This window comes from Bombyx mori, chromosome 17, assembly GCF_030269925.1.
Source record: "Bombyx mori chromosome 17, ASM3026992v2".
Lineage (NCBI taxonomy): Eukaryota > Metazoa > Arthropoda > Insecta > Lepidoptera > Bombycidae > Bombyx > Bombyx mori.
This window is the reverse complement of record NC_085123.1, coordinates 16,552,038-16,573,010: the sequence shown is the minus strand read 5'-3', so window position 1 is coordinate 16,573,010 and position 20,973 is coordinate 16,552,038. Positions and strand designations below refer to the sequence as shown.

Sequence of the window (20,973 nt, the reverse complement as noted above, 5' to 3'; positions counted from 1 at the left end):
TCATCTCATGTCATTTCATTTCGTTTTCATTTCACTTCATGCCATGTTTCATAATAATCAACTTCATTTCATTTCATAATATCATTTTCATATAAAAAAGTTACGTCATTAAAATTAAAATAAGACTTGACCTAAAGATCTTAGTTACCAGGTCATAAAATCCATTTAAAAAAATCAAATTGGACTGCGCCAAAATGGATGCTAATCTAACAAAAAAAAAAAAGAGTTTGGAACCATAAGCAAATCATCCATTCCCGATACTTTCTTGACCGAATGTACATACATGGTGCATAGTGCTTAAAACAATAATGACGTATGTATTAGCATATAGAAAGTATAGGGATGCACTACACTGCGAAAATATGGAGGTGAATATTTTGAAACTATTATTGAAAAGCGTCCGTTATCGTCAATCCTGGTTAACAATTTCAATAGAATATTTCGAAGTTACAATATTTTAAATTAATGGAAGATGTCAAGGAATTGCTAATTGACACAGTTAAAGTCAGAGTCTAATCTGTTTTCGCATATCGTTTGCATAGAAACAAATTTATTCGACCCTCGTTCAAGGTATTCAAATGTTCCGAAATTATTGCGAGGAAGCCTGTCGTTAGCACTCGTGAGCACACACCCATGTAATCAGACGAACGTTAAAAACTCGGATTGCGCTAACATCATTCTCAAGATCAGCTTTCATGATATAAGTTCCAAACAAGAGTAGTCGGACCGTCGGTGCAACGAGCCAAAAACAATCAACTCCTCTTTCTTCTTTTGGTTGCCCTGACGGAAGCATAGTTTTTCCAAAAAAAAAAAAATCGTCCCCGTGAGATATTCATTATAGCAAGTGGTCCCGCAGTAGTCGAAACTCGACTATAATTAATTGAAATTAAGTATAAGTTTAAACATTATTATGGTTCTATTGTAAAATAATAGTATAGGTACTTCTATAACCACAGATTTCGCCAAGATTACACTCAACGGCGGATCCAGGGGGGGTCATGGGGGTCATGACCCCCCCCCCCCCTGAGCTAGTTCCAGGACTTGAACTAACTTGGACTAATTGAAGAACATCATGATTTATTTATTATCTATTGTTATCAAAATTAAATTAGAAGTTCTTAACTTGCCCACGACTATGTGACCCCCTCCTGACGCCAAAGCTGGATCCGCCCTTGACTACACTATAGATAAATAAGATAAACAATATTAACCTATTCTCAATTTGACCACAGACTTTAAGCAATAACAAAATTTGACAATAAACAAAGAGTTTAAAAATTATTATGTGTGTGTGTCAAATACGTAGTAGTGTGTGTAATGTTTTTTTTTAATTTCATGTTTTTTATGCATAATTTAGCATGCATGCATGCATGCAAAAAAACAAATATTAGCAATCTGTACTTCTTCTCTATATTCTCTATAAGTGTGGGAAATTTCATACTCCTCTGTACTCAAGATTTTCGTAAGAAGGGGTACAAAGTTTTTGCTTCACATAATGATTTGTATAGTAACTACCGAATCATGTGAATAGGGAAGTACGTGACGATTATTGTAATAACTAGTCTAGTGTTTACTTATTTTATATTATTAGGCACGTTTCTTTCATACCAAAGTATTTGTGTCCTTGAAATCATAACACATTTTCAAATCAAACCCTAGTCTATTCATTTTCGTAATAACAAGGCAAGAAGTGAGTGGCTATTATAATGTAACAGAATTAACTATTTTTAGTTGTCTTCGAAGGCAGACGAGTATAGAAACCATCTGAGGGCAGTTAATCAGGTAGGCAGTTAATCAGATAGTTCTCAGATATCAGCAACGCTAGGGGCAAAGCCAAGCAGTTGCCCACCAAGACTAGAGTATAGTCGGTATCGGGCTATATAATCATATTCAACCTCTTCCATTAGCTTATAACTTTAAGTTTGGGCCCATATCATCATTTTGATACATTCTGGGAGTTATATGACAGCTTTGTTTATTTAATATGGCGACATCATAACTTATCAATGGAATTAGTCCTGTGAATTGAATGTTTACATGATAATTACGGAATGTTACTTACTATGTTAAAAAAATTACTTTGGCGGCTAAATCCTGACGATATAAAATACAAATGATAGCATCGCCTGCGTTTTGAACTGCAAAACTACCTTTAGCGACCATCCATAGATCATGCGACAAAGACATGTAGAGAAATTCAACGTCAACCTCGATTTGAGCGCTTTCTATTCATATGAACTTTACACATATTAATTACAAATACTGGTAGTTCCTGACTTATCTCTTTGTTTACAAATGATTTTTGCACTGCACGCAATGTTACAGATATAAATATACAGTACCCGGCGATCAATATTGCAAATCGACCGTGGGAAAGAGACGGTTAATTATTGTTTTTTTTTTCCTACCTATGCTGATAACCTTGAGAGGCTATTTCAGCTTCACCCTAACGTGTGTAGGTGAGCTCACGGGGCTCAAACCGGAGTGTTGCTAACACTGACCCTAGCAAAAGCAGTGCTTCGCAGAATCTACCACCGGATCGGAAATGCGACCCACTGAGAAGATCCGGCGAGAAACTCAGTGGGCTGTGTCTATGGTTTAATTCGCTCGTCGAGCCCTTCGTCGCAAGCGACGGGTTCGACGAGGACGGTGACCCGTACTTGTGGTGCCTAAAAGCACTGTTAATGGATCAGGAGGATCCGTAATGACGTGCTTTGGGCGACGTCGACGGTTTACCATTCGGTCTACAGGATCGGGTATGTAGTTTCCAGCGGCCACGACAAGAGGGTTCTCATGTCGTGCCGCCTTCTCAAAGTGGCGCAGCGATGCCGACTGTAGATACTTACTGACAGAGTCGAGCTCCAGGTCATCGTGGAGATCCAAGTTTCAAATTTTTGCTTCGTAGAGCGTTATATCTGTCGCACATTACCTAATTGACATTTAGTCTCCATAGATACCGAACCATTATTGTTTCGTCGCACACAGGTGACACTCTACAACAAAAACAAAATTAAACTGCTGTCTCTTTCTAAATATCGATGTGCAATATTCATTGCCTGGTACTGTAAGCAGACTTGGGTGGTGTACGGCATGAGGTGCTGCGGGTGCCGTTAGTCAGCTGCTTTTGCTTTAGACTGCTGCACTTATAAATATTGTTTCAGGGTTCGAGTTCCCTCAGAGGAATCGATGTGATCGTTGTATGTATCGAATGTATGTTTGCGATCACACCACCCATCACCGCATCCGAGAGCATCCCTACAACCCGGAAGCGCTGCGTTCAGTCACAGTTAGTTTTTGTAATGCAGCATGAAGCTTTACCGTTTCCGCCAACCAAAACATCACACAGTCCTACGCTCTTCCGCCGCAGATATTCATAATCACAATATATTCAGTATATAAAATCAGATTAGTTAATTTTAATTAGTAATTTGAAGTCTGATGTTTCGAAATAAACTTGGACTAACTTTGCTTTTAAATTTAAAAATTAAGAACGAAATAAAACATTTAAATATCTAAAGCTGACGATCTTCGTGATTATGATCCTCTATAGACTCCATTAAATTGCTTTAGGCGACAAAAAATACAACGTTTATAATAATAATTGTAAAGCGTACAATACATTCATAGGAAACGGTGATGTGAGTGATTTTGAAGCAAACAGCTTCCAGGGAAAGGGGCGCCATTGTTCGCGGGCCCGACGCGGCGGCCGTCCCGATATTCAATTATACATTTGCAAGATTTCTTGGAACGACCCAGGTTTTTTCTAAATTTATTTGCCGATAGATACCCCTTCATTTAGTATTCAACAATTGACTAAGTGATCTTGAAACTTTTCGCAATAATATAACGTTGTAACTATACTGAGACCTTAGAACTTATATCTCAAGGTGGGTGGCGCATTTACGTTGTAAATGTCTATGGGCTCCAGTAACCACTAAACAATGGGTGGGCTGTGAGCTCGTCCACACATCTAAGCAATAAAAAAAAATAGATATTAAATAACGCAAATCGTATGTTTTATTACCCTCCTACGAGGTCCCCGCGGCAAGGTATGTGGGACTGGTCCGCGACTGCAAACCACGGGTCCAAGGATGTTTTTAGGGCCCTACCGCACTCTCACTGCCACCGGGGCTTACGTGGACATATACATTCAGAAGTTGTTGGTTGCTGACACGAAGGCCAATAGATTGATTGCGTCTGCAGTTCTCAGCACGTGTGTCCCGAGCGTCACGTGACATTAGAGACGAGGGGTCTTTTTACCATCACGTGTGTTATAGTTGTTCCGTTGTGACACTCGGCATGTAAACATTGTTATTTGATATGATATGTGCTTACCGTTTGCCAAACAAACTGTACGGCTATCCGCTAAGTATGTAGATTAAGCAATATGTCGCAACGCCTTACGCAGCATCTTTTATCTGTTAACAGCTTTGTTACGTAAGTGCCCATGGGCTACCTGATGCTAAGCGGTTAACAGAGCCTAATGAATGTGTGCTCTCGTCTATCCTATCGCGTAAGATTTATGTTTTATAAGAATAATAATACTTATTTATAAAGAAACGTCATTAACATAAGTCTCTGAGAAAACATAAATTTCTAAAGTCAATTATAAAATACGAATACTAAACACTCATTGTTTGCAATCACGAGATCGTGTCGTTCGATTTTAAGTATTTTTAATGACATAAATCAAACAATTGTTTTTATTGAAATTATTTACTACGTCACGCTACGTATCGTATCGGTGTGACCATTGTGTGAATTTGTATGAAATCAAACTCAAAGTAGGGTTGCCCTTTCGACATATTGCTTTTTAAAATATGAACAAATTTATTTCATGACTAGCTGACCCGGCAGACTTCGTAGTGCCTCAATCGATAAATAAAATACCTAAACTTTTGTATAAAATAAATTTAAATTAAACAAAAGGAATCCGTCCGACGGGGGACACATCAAAGGAAAAACAAAATTGTTACTTTTATTTAATTCCCAGCATTTTCATATTTATCTACCTTTTAAACCTTCTCTGGATTTCCGCAAATAGTTCAAGACCAAAATTAGCCAAATCGGTTCAGCCGTTCTCGAGTTTTAGCGAGACTAACGAACAGCAATTAATTTTTATATATAGAGATACAAACATGATACATGAATTTCCAATGCACTTTCATCATTCATAACAAATTATAATTGAATCTCCGATACATACGATCAACTGTTATCTATATTCGCCATCTTGGATAGCGGCACACAACAAGTCTTTAAATAGTCACCCACTTCACATCTAGCATTCTGTAAGCTTGCTAAAAAATCGTTTGGATACACAAAAACTGGATCGCAGGGAAGCGACAGTTGGCTGGTCGCCTTGACGAATCTCAATTAACGAGTGAAAAAAGTTAATTAACCTCTCTCCGTCGCAGGAAATTGAATATAAAGTGGATTAGACAAAAAACCCTTGTTTTAGGTTAAGATAGATTGTGTTTGGCGCGGTTGTGCGAAAGTATGTAATCGAGGAACCTCGGCTATGCGACAGTTAAACGTTTATTTTCGGTACGAGAAACCCTTTTCTGGTGCATACCTATTTCTGTTCCAAAAAGACATCAGTCAGAAATCGATAATCTTTAGTTTGCGATGTCATTCTGTTTTCACTTTCATTTTTATTTTATTTTTATTTATTGCTTAGATGGGTGGACGAGCTCACAGCCCACCTGGTGTTAAGTGGTTACTGGAGCCCAAAGATATCTACAACGTAAATGCGCCACCCACCTTGAGATATAAGTTCTAAGGTCTCAGTAAGGTTACAGCGGCTGCTCCACCCTTCAAACCGAAACGCATTACTGCTTCACGGCAGAAATAGGCAGGGTGGCGGTACCTACCCGTGCGGACTCACAAGAGGTCCTACCACCAGTAATAACGCAAATTATAATTTTAAATTAATTACAATGTTGCGTTTTCCAGTAATTAATATCAAATATAAAACATTCATTCGCTTTTTAGGAATTGTCTGACCCGCTTCCATAGCATGAAATGTTTATTTATTAATTAAATAATTCCTTTTATATTTTCCTGTTTAAATAATTTATGTAAGTAGAATTAAATACAAAATGAGCTAAGAACGGTTTATCAAGTGAATAAAAATTAATAAATGTATCCTTAAATGTTCCCGCAGAAATGTGATATGTTTTGAAGGGAGTGTGTGTGTGTGTGTGTGTGTGTGTGTGAGCCGCATAGGTCATAATGCGTCTGCGTAAGTTTTGTAGAGTGTTACAAAGGGAAAGTATACCCCGTGCACGATCCATGCTTAACGTAGGGCGAAGGTCATAGCTTTACGGATTCCCAATTTTTTATCTTCCTTCGTGTAATACCTGTGAGCCCGCACGGGTAAATCGGTATCTATTGGCAGAGTGGACCACTATCCATTTCTGACGCGAAGCAGTAATACGTTTCGGTTTGAAGGGTGAGACAGTCCTTGTTCTATGCAGTTACACTAGGCTGCACATATATTTCGTAGTAGGCGGCGCGGCGGCGTGCGTACTTGCCGGGACGCCTCCCTGGGGCCTGGGGCGGAGGCGCTCGCTGCGGAGTACGCGTGGTAATGCGACCTACGCCACAGGGGGAGGCCCGTTCGAGCGTGTCTCGTACGAGTCTCGGCAGGCAGGACGCGCTTAAAGCGCGGTCTCGCCGCCTGACAATCACTAAATTCCATGTAAATAAATTAACAAGAAAGCTATTTTCATCAGTGCTGATAAAGCACGCTAAAAAGTCATGCAGACCACATGGGGTTTGTGCTGTTTGTTCCATGGTTACGATTACAATCCGTATTGTGTTAACTGCGCTATTATATATTATTATAATTAATCTGAGCGGGAACCGTCGTGATGTCTGCAAGACTGCGCAATTAGCCACGTTAACTTATGGACAGCTGTACAAAAAATCGTCTTTTCGCATTAAAAATATTCGAAATTGAGTTAATATGCGGAATCATTTGGTATCACCAGTATTTTTCTTATAAATACTGTCAAGAGAGCGTAGTTTAGTATTAATTTTTTTTTTAGTTTACTTATATTTTGACTACAAAGTTAATATATAATTTTATCTTACTTTAAAAGACAGATAATGTAACTGGTAAAAATAAAAAGAAATGTTGCAAAGATGATTTATATTCAAAATATCACATTAAACCTTTAAAACACTCTCCTATAAAAAATTAGTAAGTTTTGAGATTATACAGTTTTAATGCGAGAAGACGAAATGTGAAAATGTGTATCAAACAAAGTCCTTGGAATCCAATAGATAATTTTAACACATAGCATCGGAGCCCGGATAGCTCAGTCGGTAGAGCATTGGACTTTTAATCCAAGGGTCCAGGGTTCAAGTCCCTGTTCGGGCGGCTTGTTTTTTTCGTATATCTTACTATTTTACTTGTTCGCCTAATTATAATGTTTCAAGAATCATCAGATTAATTTCACAAATTGCATTTTCTCGTCATTTTTGTTACTGATATTTTTTATTGTTATGGTGGCAAAAAAAATAAGTGCTCTCAATTTTTAGTTGATGTTTAACGGTCGATAGGCGATATAGAGGATAAAACAAAGAGAGAAACCTACAGATTCATGTTCAGTTCATTTCCAAAACTGTTTTAAAGTTCTATTGTTGTTTGGAAATTTGATTGTGGTTTTGGTGAACACCCTTTCTTGTATTGTGTCCCGTCTGCGCGTCGCTGGAATAGCTCACGAGCTACCAGCGAATAAGTAGGGGAAAAGTATTGTCTTCGGGTAGAATTTTGTGATTAATTGCAAACTAACTTCGTCATGATCTGATTGACTTTAATTGAAATGAGCTGAGTAATCGATTACCTACCCGATAATTACGTCACATCGAGTTCACGAACGACTCCCACAATAAGGGAACAGCATTTAATACAATGAAAGGCGCGTAGTAATCAGGGTTGAACTGGATTCGTAGCCCTTTCATTGAAAGCTTGAGACCAGGTGTGGGGTGAGTTTGCCTGCGCAGTTAATGACGCAGATACATGGCGCAGACAGGAATTGATTCTAAATATTATTTAAATACATCCCTAATTATTGGTTCCAATAAAATTCATTTAACTTGCCGGTGAGAAACGATTAGAGCATGGTAATATTCGTCATTCAAGTCTGAGAAACATCGGACCTTTATCCGTAAGCATGTTTTCAAGTTAAGCGGGCGGGCGTCTTCAAGTTGGTGAATAATGAATTATCTCGTTCCATAGATAGATTAATTATTAGCAGGTTTGCTAGTGATAGCTAGCGGCACGCTACGGTTCCGCTCGGGTCTTTAATAAAAATTTCAACGATATTTGACGTTGACTTATTTTTTTAAAAAAAGAACAAAAAGTGCGGCATAACTATGATAGTTAGACATATGTCGTCACGGCACTTTTTGTAAATAATAATGTGTTCTACAAAGTCGTAGTACATTATTATATTCTATCATCAATAGTTTTCGAAGGGCACGCGATGTAAAGAATATTTTAGGTAATTTATTTACACCTTGGGTCACATTATTGAAGTTTTAGTAAGGATCCCTAATTTTGTTCAAAAAAGATTATATTGGAAGCTACACTATTCCCGAGTGACATACACTCGGGAATAGTGTAGCTTCAGAGCAGTGAAAGCTTTTTCAAATCGGTTCAGTAGTTACGGGGCCTATTTAATACAAACAAACAAATCTTTCCTCTTTATAATATTAGTATAGAAGTATAGACTAGCGACACGCCCTCGCTTCGCTTCGGAAACATTAAATTTTATTGAGTCCCGCGATGTTATGTCCCGTCCATGTTGCGCGCGGTACGACAATAACTGCGGGTGACACCGCAGGGCGAAGCTAGTCTAAAAAAAAGTAGCCTAAGTTACTCCTTATATCATCAGCTACCAATCAGTGAAAGTCCCGTCAAAATCGGTCCAGCCGTTCCATAGATTGGCCGGAACAAACCGACAGACAAAAATTGTAAAAAATGCTATTTTCGTATATGTACCTACCGTATATACCTATATATTCATATTATGAATGTAGTAAAAAGCGGTTATTTCAATATTACAAACAGACACTCCAATTTTATTTATATGTATAGATTACTAATTTAGTGGTATAGTTCGGAAGAGTGCGGACCTGCATCAGTCGGGTCTTTGATGGATCACATCCAGCCGCAATTCGAACGTTGAGATTAGTCATGTGGATCACACCGGAGTCGACCGGAGCGGCTGAGACAACACGCGCCGGAGACGAGGGGTCCCTGGTACTTGCGTCGTGCCGTATTACTTTAACAAATATTTATTACCGACTAGAGTTGACTCTTTCAGGGTCACAGCGGATACGCTCGCGCATCCAACGTAAATCTGCGGTACCACATATTGTGACCAATACCCGCTCAGAATAGCAGTATCAGAGTACCGGTAAACGTTTTCGTGGAATATGTGATGATTCTCTTCTGAAATCTTCCTTTTAAACGATTTTAAATCAAAAGGAGGAGGAAATTTATTCAGACTAGTTTATTTTTAAATAAAAGTTCCTACCATTGAGATATCGAAAGAAGTTTTAGTATTTGTCAGAAAGCTCCACAAATTCGCTCAACCCAAAAAAAAAATAGTTCTTTACTACTCTCTGTTCGCTGAAGTCATTCAAGGACTCCAAAATCAAATCAAATCAAAAAAGTTTTTAGTCAACATAAATGAAAGTACATACTTGTTGAACGTCAAAAGAACTACCGCTTATTCACAAAAACTAGCCTCCGTCCTGAGAAGAACTGGCAAGAAACTCAGCGGGCTTGTCTTTTTTTTTAAATATTAGAAATTTACAGATCGAGTCTCATTCTGAATACATCTCGATCGAATTATGATTAATTAAATCATTTGTTATTGGACAACAAGACTTACTCTTCGCTAGAAGAAGAGAGCGCATTGTCATAAAATCACTCCGTTACTACGAAGTGACTGATAATAAATGATTGTTTTGTTTAATGCATTTAGTTCTCATGAAGACAATTTGACGTCACCGGTACACGGGTTTTACAAGATCTGAAATCACAGTGGTTTGATGGAGAGACACATACATAATATGGATTATACGGTCGAGCCATGAGCTAGGTAGGTATGACCTTAGTACAAAAGTGGTTATGTATTATTTGAGTACTGAGATAGGTATGCTATTAAGCATCTGTGAGTTATTACTGGTTATTATGGTAGGATCTTCACTGGTGGTAAGATCTCATGTGAGTCTACACGGGTAGGTACCACCACCCCGCCTATTTCTGCCGTGAAACAGTAATGGGTTTCGGTTTGAAGGGTGGGGCCGCCGTTGTAACTATACTTGAGACCTTAGAACTTATATCTCAAGGTGGATGGCGTATTTACGTTGTAGATGTCTATGGGCTCCAGTAACCACTTAACACCAGGTGGGCTGTGAGCTGGTCCACCCATATAAGCAATAAAAAAAATCGTGTAGTGGTGGTTATTTTATCAACATTTAAATGCGACCCGTCGACCTTTTCAATCCTAAATGTTTTCGAAAGTAGTCAACTTTGATATGACAACGCTAAAGCGGTCACAGATTTTGTATGAACCTATTTTTTTTAATTTACTAACTTGTGCAGTATTTGTTTCTACGTGCCGAACAATTTAGGTTAATGTCACTTGTGAAGTTCGAGAACTGGGTTTTTTTTTGTAATTTTTTTTTTATAGGTGTGCGACCACGTGCTTGCCCAGAATGATTAACACTATCAGAATGGATTTCGAAATTTCTTGGTGATTTAATTGCGCGAAAACAAAAACATAATATTCGGCTTAGAACAGAACACGCTCAATAACAAATTAATTGAGCGGAATAATATTTAGACAAATCTATATTTTATATTAATACGTGAAGCAAAAACTTTGTATCCCTTTTTACGAAAATTGCGCGGACGGAGGAGTATGAAATTTCCCACACTTGTAGAGAATACAGATGAGGAGTGCACAATGTTAATTTTTTTTTTTAATTATGTATAAAACATACATTATATCCATAAAAAAACATTACACACACTACCATGTATTTGACACACATACATATAATTATACTCTTTGTTTATTGTCAATTGTCAAACTTTTGTTAATGTTTAAAGTCTATGGTCAAAATCCGAATAGGTTAATATTGTTTGTGTTTATTTATCTATAGTGTAAGTTTTGGCGAAATCTGTGATTATATTAAAGAAATATAATAGTATTTGACAATAGAACCATAATAATGTTTAAACATATTATACAATGTCAATTAACATTATTGTCGAATTTCGACTACTGCGGGACCACTAGTAGGTACGTATTAAGTGTCGCTCTTTTTCTGAAGAGATCGGAAATAATAAAGAAACAACACATTTGATGCTTGTTATTTCCCTTTTGTATTCATTTGCCCTTTCCTCTTAGACTATACATAAGCAAGCTATATTGTTGGCCTCAGTTATTATTTGTGTAAACAAATTTAATTCAAATCCAATAAAATTACATTCGCTTTGTAATTTTATTGGTGTTGTAATCAATACGAACGTTAATGTGGCGCGAAAGTGAAAACCATGAAATTGACAATTTATTTGTGCGATCCAACCTACCACTGTAGGAAAAAGCACTAATTTTTATAAAAAAAAACCATTACTTTGCATCAATTTCATCATTATATTACTGGTGGTAGGACCTCTTGTGAGTCCGCGCGGGTGGGTACCACCACCCCGTCTATTTCTGCCGTGAAGCAGTAATGCGTTTCGGTTTGAAGGGTGGGGCAGCCGTTGTAACTATACGTGAGACCTTAGAACTTATATCTCAAGGTGGGTGTCGCATTTACGTTGTGGATGTTTATGGGTTCCAGTAACCACTTAACACCAGATGGGCTCGTCCACCCATCTAAGCAATAAATAAAAACAAGATATACTCACTAGAGTAGGAATCGGTCGCCTTGTGACATGCCAAGCACGACTCTCGCCCGTTCAGCGTAAGATTCAAATTGGCATTCAGCGGACGAGGGCATAGTTTGCAGCCTCCGTTGTATCTCTCGCACAGACACACGTTCTTCTCTAAGCCCTCAACTCTGAGCTCGTTCAAGCCGAATTTGTCGCACTCTTGCTTCACCAGCGAGGCGGCCAGTCGGTCGGAGTGTTTCGCGAACTCACACGGGTGAGGACAAACGTGACATATCTTCGACCCGAGACTGCGGTTGTTTTCGTTCACGGCACTGTCGTTTTGATTGCTGTCCAATACTGCGATCTCGTACTTCTTCTCGTCAGGTTTCTTAGCGTCGTCAGCAATGTAAGCCGTCAGTGTGACTTCAGGCGAAGAACGAATAGTGTTGTTCAGTTTGTATTTCGTCATTTTTACGATTTCAATTTAGAAAAACGTTTTGAAGACCGAAGCCCGTGACATTTTATTATAATTCCCACACAATCGAATGTTTCGTTCGTTTACACTACACAGTCAATAAATATCACAGATAAAATACAAAATAACGCGAATTATTATGTGTTTTGTTTACTACAACATCTAATTCATCAATTAAGTTGAGTTTCAAAACTTACTATCATTGTGAATAGACTATCGTTGTTTTTAGTTTTGTTTCGCATAAACACAAAACCGCTATTATTGTTTCGGCTTGTATGAGTTGAGACCGCGTACAACTTGCCTGGCGGAGCGTCTACAACTGAATGGCGGTTGGCGGTGGCTGGCGGCGAGACCGTCAGGCGGACAGAGCCAGGTCCCACCCGTGAACTCTCGACACTGACTTGACACAATGTCTAAATTGTTGTGATACACCAGCCTTAAGATGTGTGTCAACCTGCCTTTTAATTTTACGATCCCGAGGAATTAGCACCTCGCCGCTACGGAATAGTTAACCTTAACATTTTGATAGTAGCGATATTTATTGTGTACTTTCTAGAACTCAAATGCTTAGGACTTCATTTTGGTGAAGCTTATAGAGTGTTGTTTTAAGTGAGTTTTGGAAGGTATTAATTAACCTACGACAGTTAAACACTTAATTAAACGCTTAGATAAACTTGCTTTGCTTAAATTAGATTATTAAAACTTAAAACTAATTGTTTTTTTTCCCCCACCTATTCTGATAACCGTGAGAGGCTATTTCAGCGTAACCTTATTCAGTAGGTGAGCTCACGGGCTCAAACCTGACGACGTTGCTACACGAACCCTAGCAAGAGCCGTGCTTCGCAGAATTTACCACCGGATCGGAAACGCGACCCACTGAGAAACCGCGAGAAACTCAGTCGGCTGTGTCTGTTGGTTAATTCGCTGATCGAGCCCTTCGTCGCAAGCGACGGGTTCGACGAGCACGAAGATCGGAACTAATTGTAAGTGGAGCAATTAATATGAAGCGGACCATCGCCAAGTTACTACCATTTCAGATGAGAGTAGCCCCGGGGTTTTCTATTGTAAAAGCAAAGTGATAGAGTTATTTGTGGAGATGGATTGTTATGCCAGCCGAAATATAGATTTTTGATTTCATTTTGTTTTTATTTTATTAATTTTTTTATTGATGCGCCAAACAAATTATAATCATTACAGTACACTACATATTAAACAAAACGTACAAATAGTATTTCATATCCGATCTGGATTGCTATCAAAATGTAATGCGCACTCAGCAAATCCATATTAGTGCGCTTACCTACTTCAGCCGCAGCCGTACCTTACGCCATTGTATATGCAAAACCCCAAACATTCAACATTTTCCAGGGTAGAACTCTTCATCATTGAAGATTAGTTCTAACAATATCGACAACTAGCCATTGCTAAATAGGATATCTTTCACACATCTGACAAATCCCCTGAGTCTAGGTTCAAAAATCATTTATTGTTTTAACAGTAGTTAGTGGCCTTGACTAGTGCTCCACGTGGTTAGGGCACCGGGGTCTTAGATAAAAGCTGTGCTTAAAGCGAATGGAACAAAAGCGAACAGTGTCTGATGACGAATTATCGCGGCAGCTGCTCTGGGGTCGTCTCTTCGAGGTATTGTAAATGAATAATGGGAACGTAAATACAAGCCATTGTGAAGAAGTCAATTGATTTATTGTTTGGTTTTCAGATTAAAGCGAAAAACAACATTTTATTCATTGAACGTAGAATCAATTCTTGGAAATGAATACGTATGAGCTGAATTTTATATAAAAAAACTATTTTATTAAGTTTTCTATGTTGTTGCATCTAAATCCAAATTAACTAAAATTTCAAAGGCACGTCTGCTTCTTATCCCCGATTTTCAGATATCTTTATTATCATTTAAACCTCGGCTTAGCATAGTTTTAAGATATGAGAGAGTTCTAGAATATTCACAAGTCTATGGTGTTCATGTAACTAGAGGTCCCGCAGTAGTCGAAATTCGACTATAATTAATTGGAATTGTAAGTTTGTAAACTATTATGATTGTATTTTATACTTCTATAATCACAAATTTCGCCAAAACTACACTATAAAAAATATTAACAAAGACAAATATTTAATCTATTCTCAATGTGACCACAGACGTCAAGAACAAACGTTTGACAATAAATAGTATGCATGCGTGTGTGCATCAAATACATGGTATGTAGTGTGTGTAATGTTTTCTTTATTGATTTAATGTATCTTTTATGCATAATTTAAAAAAAATATTAGCATTGTGCACTTCGTCTCTATATTCTCTATAAGTGTGGAAAATTTTATACTCTTCTGTCTGCGCAATTTTCGTAAAAAGGGATACAAAGGAATTTTGGAAGGAATTTTGCTTCACGTATAGATATAGATTAATACGCACAAGTTCCATGTTGTAACACTTCTTTAATAGATCGTCTGAGGCTTTCGTTAGTCGTATGTTTGAGGGAGAAGATCTTTACTCTTTAATCTCTCTTAAATTTAATTAATTCTATAGTACGCGATCACGTAAAATACTACAAAATACTCTAAAATATATTCCATTTCGTAATACTAGAAATTGTAAAAGGCGTTTTAAATGACTATCATGTTTAAAAACACTTTTATGTTATAATTGTACTATAAATTGAAGTGGCATGTACAGACATTTGTCTGGATATGTATTAATTTGTTTATTTGAGCTACGTCTAATGATGAAGTTATATCTCAGTGTTAGGGATGGCGACTCGTCAGATCGCCCGGGGATTACGCTTGTTTTCCTCAAAATCCTGCTGAACTAGAACCAGCCTGCTCATTCCAAACGCGATTTACCACCGAGTGGTCGATATTTTTTTTAACTTCTATGAGATGGTCGATCATCACCTCCCAGGACTCGATGTTGACAAGAACCGCTGCGACAAGTCTGGTCGTAATTGAGCGTCGAGGATACGACGCTGCTCCTTCCAGGTGAGTAGAGTAGCCTGGATCAAGGACCGGGGCTACGTTTCCTTTTTTATTTATGGCAACTATCGCTACATTTTGCAATACATTTATTTATTAAAACATCAAGCATGTTCCTAGGTGCGTTGATAATACTAGCACAAAAAAAAACACGTGTAAAGCTATTGCATAGCATTTTTTATCAACTTATGCAATTATAATTAGACAATAATAATTTAATATTAAAACAATAATAAAATAAGACCACGCTAGATAAAAGCTATGCAATAGCTTAAAAAATTCTGAAGTGTCCTCGACAATTATACAAAGTATCAACTCAATCGGACCAACGATGTCGGAGTTTATCAATCTCAGACAGACATAAATAAATCTATTTAGGAAGTAATATTAGATAACCTTTTGATAGTAAAAAAGTTGGGTCCTAATCCACATTTTGTTAAAAGAGCACACGATCCTCTCAAACCGAAACGCATCATGCTGCATCAGGCTGCTGTGCCGTATGAATAGGCAGGCGGGTGGTACCGCGCCACGAGGTCTCAGCCTGTGCGCACTCACAGCACAGTAAATGTAAAACTATTGTGATCGAGAAAGTGTTTGTTGGTTTGACCTTTATCACTCATCAACGAAAAACCGTACTTTTTTTAAAGGTCAATAAATATGCAACAAATTATCCTGAAAAAATATATGTGGTTCTATTACAGCAGACGGCACGGTGTTCTAAGCTTGCACGGGTCGCTACCACTGTCCTCGTTATTGCTGCGGCAAAGCAGTCATGCATTCTAGTTTAAGAATGGAGCAGCCGTTACAAAATACAATACTTTGCTTTCATTCTGAATTTTATTCTGAGTCAAACTATTGCTAGCTAATTGGTTATGCTAACTTCACCGAATATGTAGGTGAGCTCACGGGGCTCAGTTTAAGAACCCGGGCCGAGATTGGGCGTAAGGTGCAATGAAAGTCGTTTGGTGGTTCGGGCGCTAAAATATCCTTGGACAGAGTTTGCTCTTAACATCTGCAGACCGTCAAGTCCCAGATACTCCGGGCGTCCTCTAGGTGCCGACACCTCATATGAGGTTCGGTCCCCCGCCAGAATAAAGAAAAGGTGTATATGTGTGTGTGGCCCGCCTAAGCGAACACTACACTTACATAAGTCATGATTTACATAAGTCAGTTATGTAGAGTGCCAGCAAAGGGGTATCGAGAGGGCCACCCCTTTTAAATAGCACGGTTTTGCTCTTCGTGAACTTGTCTATGGGCTCCAGTAACCACTTAACACCAGGTGGGCTGTGAGCTCGTCCACACATCTAAGCAATAAAAAAAAAATAAAAAAACTTAGGTTGATGTGCCACTTCTGGTACCACTGTTAGATTGATTTTTGCCTCCATCGAGATAATTGATCACAAGAACACGTGGAAGTTTACCACAACTGATAGTAATTTTGGTCAGTAAACAGTACTACACAGATTATACAATATTTGTTTATATACAGATATAACAAAAATAAATATGTATTTTTCATCTTGTAATAAAAATTAAAATAACTAAATTTTCAATATTATTATAATAGTAACGACAAAAAATGTTGGCGATAAAACGGTTGTTATTTTATCATTGGAAAAAATCAGAATCATTAAAATAAATTATAGTTCGTGTCAATTGGTTTGAAGTTTGGTGATAACACATCTTAGTGTTTGTTACTTGTGTGGATGACCGTATTTCCTTTGTCGAAACATAATTTTTTTTTATTATTATTTTGTTCCTCAAAACTGTTTGTATACCGGTAGGTTTTACCAAAGGATTAAGAATCATTGCGAAGCAATCATGACAATCGAGGAATGATTAAAATACTTTTACCATTGGAACAGGCTTTCAGCAATACATTTTACGATTCAAGATTAACGAATAATAGGAACAGACTTTTGAGTAATAGGCTTATTACACTTGACTGAATTCAGACGCCTGAATTCAGTCGCTACTGAATTAGGCCAAGTGTAGGCATTAAGTAAGTTAGTCTACTGAATTCAGTAGCAAGGATGGTTTCTGACTGACTGAATCATTTAGAAGCCTAATTAGAAACGCATTTCATCATCATCATCATCATTATGAACAGGCCACAGTCGTCCACTGCTGGACATAGGCCTCTTCCAATCTACACAACTGAGCCTGGTCTGCGGCTCTTCTCATCCACTTCTTGCCGGCCACCATTTAAAACGCATTTAGGAAGGTGTAATCGCATTTAGTTATGTATAATAGATATATAACAGACGATTGTAGAATAGTATCCTGCTTTTGAATAAACGGTGTCACAAGGATTAATATTAGGTCAAACGATATCGAATCCTTTTATAGATAATTTTTGAAGTCTGCTGGTTCTAAATCACTCATAATGTTCATATTTGCTAACATTCCGCACAGCAATAAATATTTCTTAACCGATATTCTTGTTTTTATTATTTTTTATTTTGAGAAATTGAAACAAAAAACAAAATAAAACAATAAAAAACAAAAATTTTGTTGTTGTCTAGACAATACTGGGGTCATCCTTTTACTCACACGACACGTCTTACTTCGTCGCGTTTAAACTGACAATTGATTCAGTAACTGAATTAAGAACAGTGTAATCAGAAGCTTCTAAATTTGCTTCTGAATTCAGTCGACTAAATTCAGCCAAAGGTAATAAGCCTTTTAGCCGTAAAATTGTTTTTAACGATTTTAAGTGACACATATTTTAGGAAAAGCGAAAAAAGCCATAAATAAGTATTTTATAACACAATTAACTAAATTTTAGGTTTATTTATTTACCCATCTAGGTATCTAGTAAAATATTTTGTTACAAAGCAAATTTGTAAACATTGTTAATGGAAACCAAAAAACATTACCAGAGTAAGATTAGAATAATTCACGCACAGAAAATTACTTTTTTTTTTTCTATCAGTACTGATAGCCTTGATTACCCTAGTGTGTAGGTGAGCTCACGGGGCTTAAACCGGAGTTGTTGTTAACACTGGCCCTAGCAAGGGCAGTGTTTCGGAAACGCAACCCCTTGAGAGGATCCGGCGAGAAACTCAGTGGGCTGTGTCTGTGGGTTAATTTACTCGCCGAGCCCTTCATCGCTAGCGAGGGGTTCGGCAAGAACGGCACGGTGACTGGTGGTTGAGGTATCTAAAAGCACCATAATTATGTCGCTGAAAACCTGACAGACTCAGTGGTGCTGTAGTTAGCGCCCCTGACTTTGCGCCGAGGGGGGTGGGTTCGATTCCCACACAGGACAACCGTTCGTGTGATGAACAGGTTTGTTTGCTCTTTGTCTGGGTGTTTATTATTTATTTATATGTATATTTAAATGTATATAAGTATGTGTCTCAATCTCTGGTACCCGTAACACAGATAATCCAAAATTATTATTATTTATTAAGTCTTAGACCAAAAAAAAACAAGTCCGATATTGTTATCCAAATATACGGGAAAATCAAAAGAGTACCTAATTATGGTATTTTTATGCTAAGACGGGAAACAAGCTCACAGCCTTCCTGGTGATAAGTGGTTACCGAAACCCATGGGTATCACAATGCGAATGCCATCACCTACCTTGCTTAGCACATGAGGTTTAAATGTCAATTGTAGTAAATGTTGCCTCAAACCCTCCAAGCCGGGACGCTTGATAGCTTGGCTTCAGAGACAGGCATTCACGAATCAGCTGCCCTTGAGGTATTAGGTCTCCATCGGAAGCGCTCGGGTGGCTCTTAGCAAATCCACACATCTCCTGGCTGAGCCCGTACTCGTCCACCTGTTCTGGTAAAACTGGAAAGGTCTCCATGCCATGAGTAATCCTTCCTTCCTACAAAACAAAACAATAATGTAGTAACTGAGGGAAAAAAAGAGTCAAGTTAAAACAGAATTTCTCACATCAACGATGATATGAGGCCGTCAGCGCAAAAGTGGGCTAAGCTTACCATAGCTATGATGGAGCAATGGAGGTTTAAGTTTTTATGGATTTGAATTTGAGTAGGCAAAAAAACAATACGCGCAAAAATAATGTTTACAAAGCCATCTGTTATCTATGGTTGAAACTATGGATAGGCTGGTATTGCATAAAAATTTATTATATTTTAAAATACATATATGCTTGAATATAAATAATTGTGGGCTAGGCCATTTTTGCGCTGACGGCCTCATATAACAGTAGTGAAAACGTATATTTGATATCAAACAAAATTATTATTCATTAATTGAAGGTCATGTTAGAATGTTGTATAAAAAAAACAACAAAAAGAACCGCCCGAACAGGGACTTGAACCCTGGACCCTTGGATTAAAAGTCCAATGCTCTACCGACTGAGCTATCCGGGCTTATGTACTAATAGTTGAAATTTATATTAGCTTTCTATAGGAATACATTTATGTATTCAATTCATTATTTTCATGCGTTACATGACGTATATAATGCGTTATCGCTCGTAAACCTCATGCCGAACCCCTGTGCAATATGGTACGATAACATACTGCATCGACTATGCAGCATATGGTGCTTAGTGCGAGTTTTTTAACTTCTCGATCACGTTAAAGTTAACTCAAATTTGTATGGAGTTGGAATAGCAAAAGAAAGAAGGAAGCCGATCCAAATCCATACAAATTTGAGATAGCTTCTGTATATTTCACCTTTTATAACCCTTAGATTTACTTAATATAAATTTGTAAATAAACACAACAGTTAATTAGCGTTTTCTTCTGTATTTTATTATATCAACGAATTTAGTGAATTTTAGTGTTGTGAATAGAAACATTTAAGTAGTGACTTGTGATTCATTTACTCAACCACGTACGTGAATACGTACATTGTGTGCAGGTGTAATGAATCTAATGGTTGAGGTGAGTGATAATGGGCACAAAGAAACAGGAGCATTTCACTCTTTTATTAAAAAAAAAACTGACCTATAACTTTCTTTGAAATAGCTTCTACGTTTTAATAATCTCACTGGCGGAATCCCAGACTGGCTTGATTGACAAACAAACGGGCAGTTAAATAACAATTAAAAAGACAGGGTGGACTCTTGGACTATAATGAAGTTGATCGTTGTGAGCTTAAGAAGTTTTATTCGATTTTTGTTTATTATGTGTGTTTGTAAATCTCTTAAGATGGAAGGCAGAGATGTTAGGCGATTACCCTTGTCTCTCTAGCCCTGTATTCATAACGAAATAATAGATACTTGTGTTAGTGAGTGAGAATCAATTGTTTTGTGTTTACGAGCGGCGCACTTTCAGACCCGAGACTCGAAAGCGAAGGCTGAGATCGTAAACGCGACATCTAATCATGTCTTTGTTTTTCTGTTTTTTATTACCACAGTTTTTTGTTTATTAACTAACGAAAATTACTTTTGTGATGTTATTTTTGTTAGATTAGGCAATCGAATTAACGGTTCGCGGTACGTTTAGCGGGTAGATGAATCTTTAGACAGTACAACATGGATGTTGTCCCCGAAACGCCTTTGTTTTGTCTTTACAAGGATTTGTTGCAGGGGAGATAGGCAACGCCGTTGATATCAATCTATCCGCGTGCTCGACCTTGGAATTAGGGAGAGCAACAACAGGATTTAGATTGTATAATAAGCAGA

General features: G+C 37.7%; 1 protein-coding gene and 2 non-coding genes across 3 annotated transcripts in view; 1 reads left to right on the top strand and 2 right to left on the bottom strand.

Moving 5' to 3' along the window:
* Positions 1-12,767, bottom strand: part of LOC101735871 (sodium-independent sulfate anion transporter) — a 30,512-nt gene extending 17,745 nt beyond the window's left edge. The window contains exon 1 of the mRNA XM_012690592.4: positions 11,942-12,767. Within this exon, the coding sequence (XP_012546046.1) occupies positions 11,942-12,374 (433 nt within the window). The 5' untranslated portion in view covers positions 12,375-12,767. The remainder of the gene's footprint in view (positions 1-11,941) is intronic.
* Positions 7,315-7,387, top strand: TRNAK-UUU (transfer RNA lysine (anticodon UUU)). The gene has a single exon. It is a non-coding gene; the product is annotated as a tRNA-Lys (tRNA).
* Positions 12,768-19,638: 6,871 nt separating the features above from the next.
* Positions 19,639-19,711, bottom strand: TRNAK-UUU (transfer RNA lysine (anticodon UUU)). The gene has a single exon. It is a non-coding gene; the product is annotated as a tRNA-Lys (tRNA).
* Positions 19,712-20,973: the final 1,262 nt, after the last annotated feature.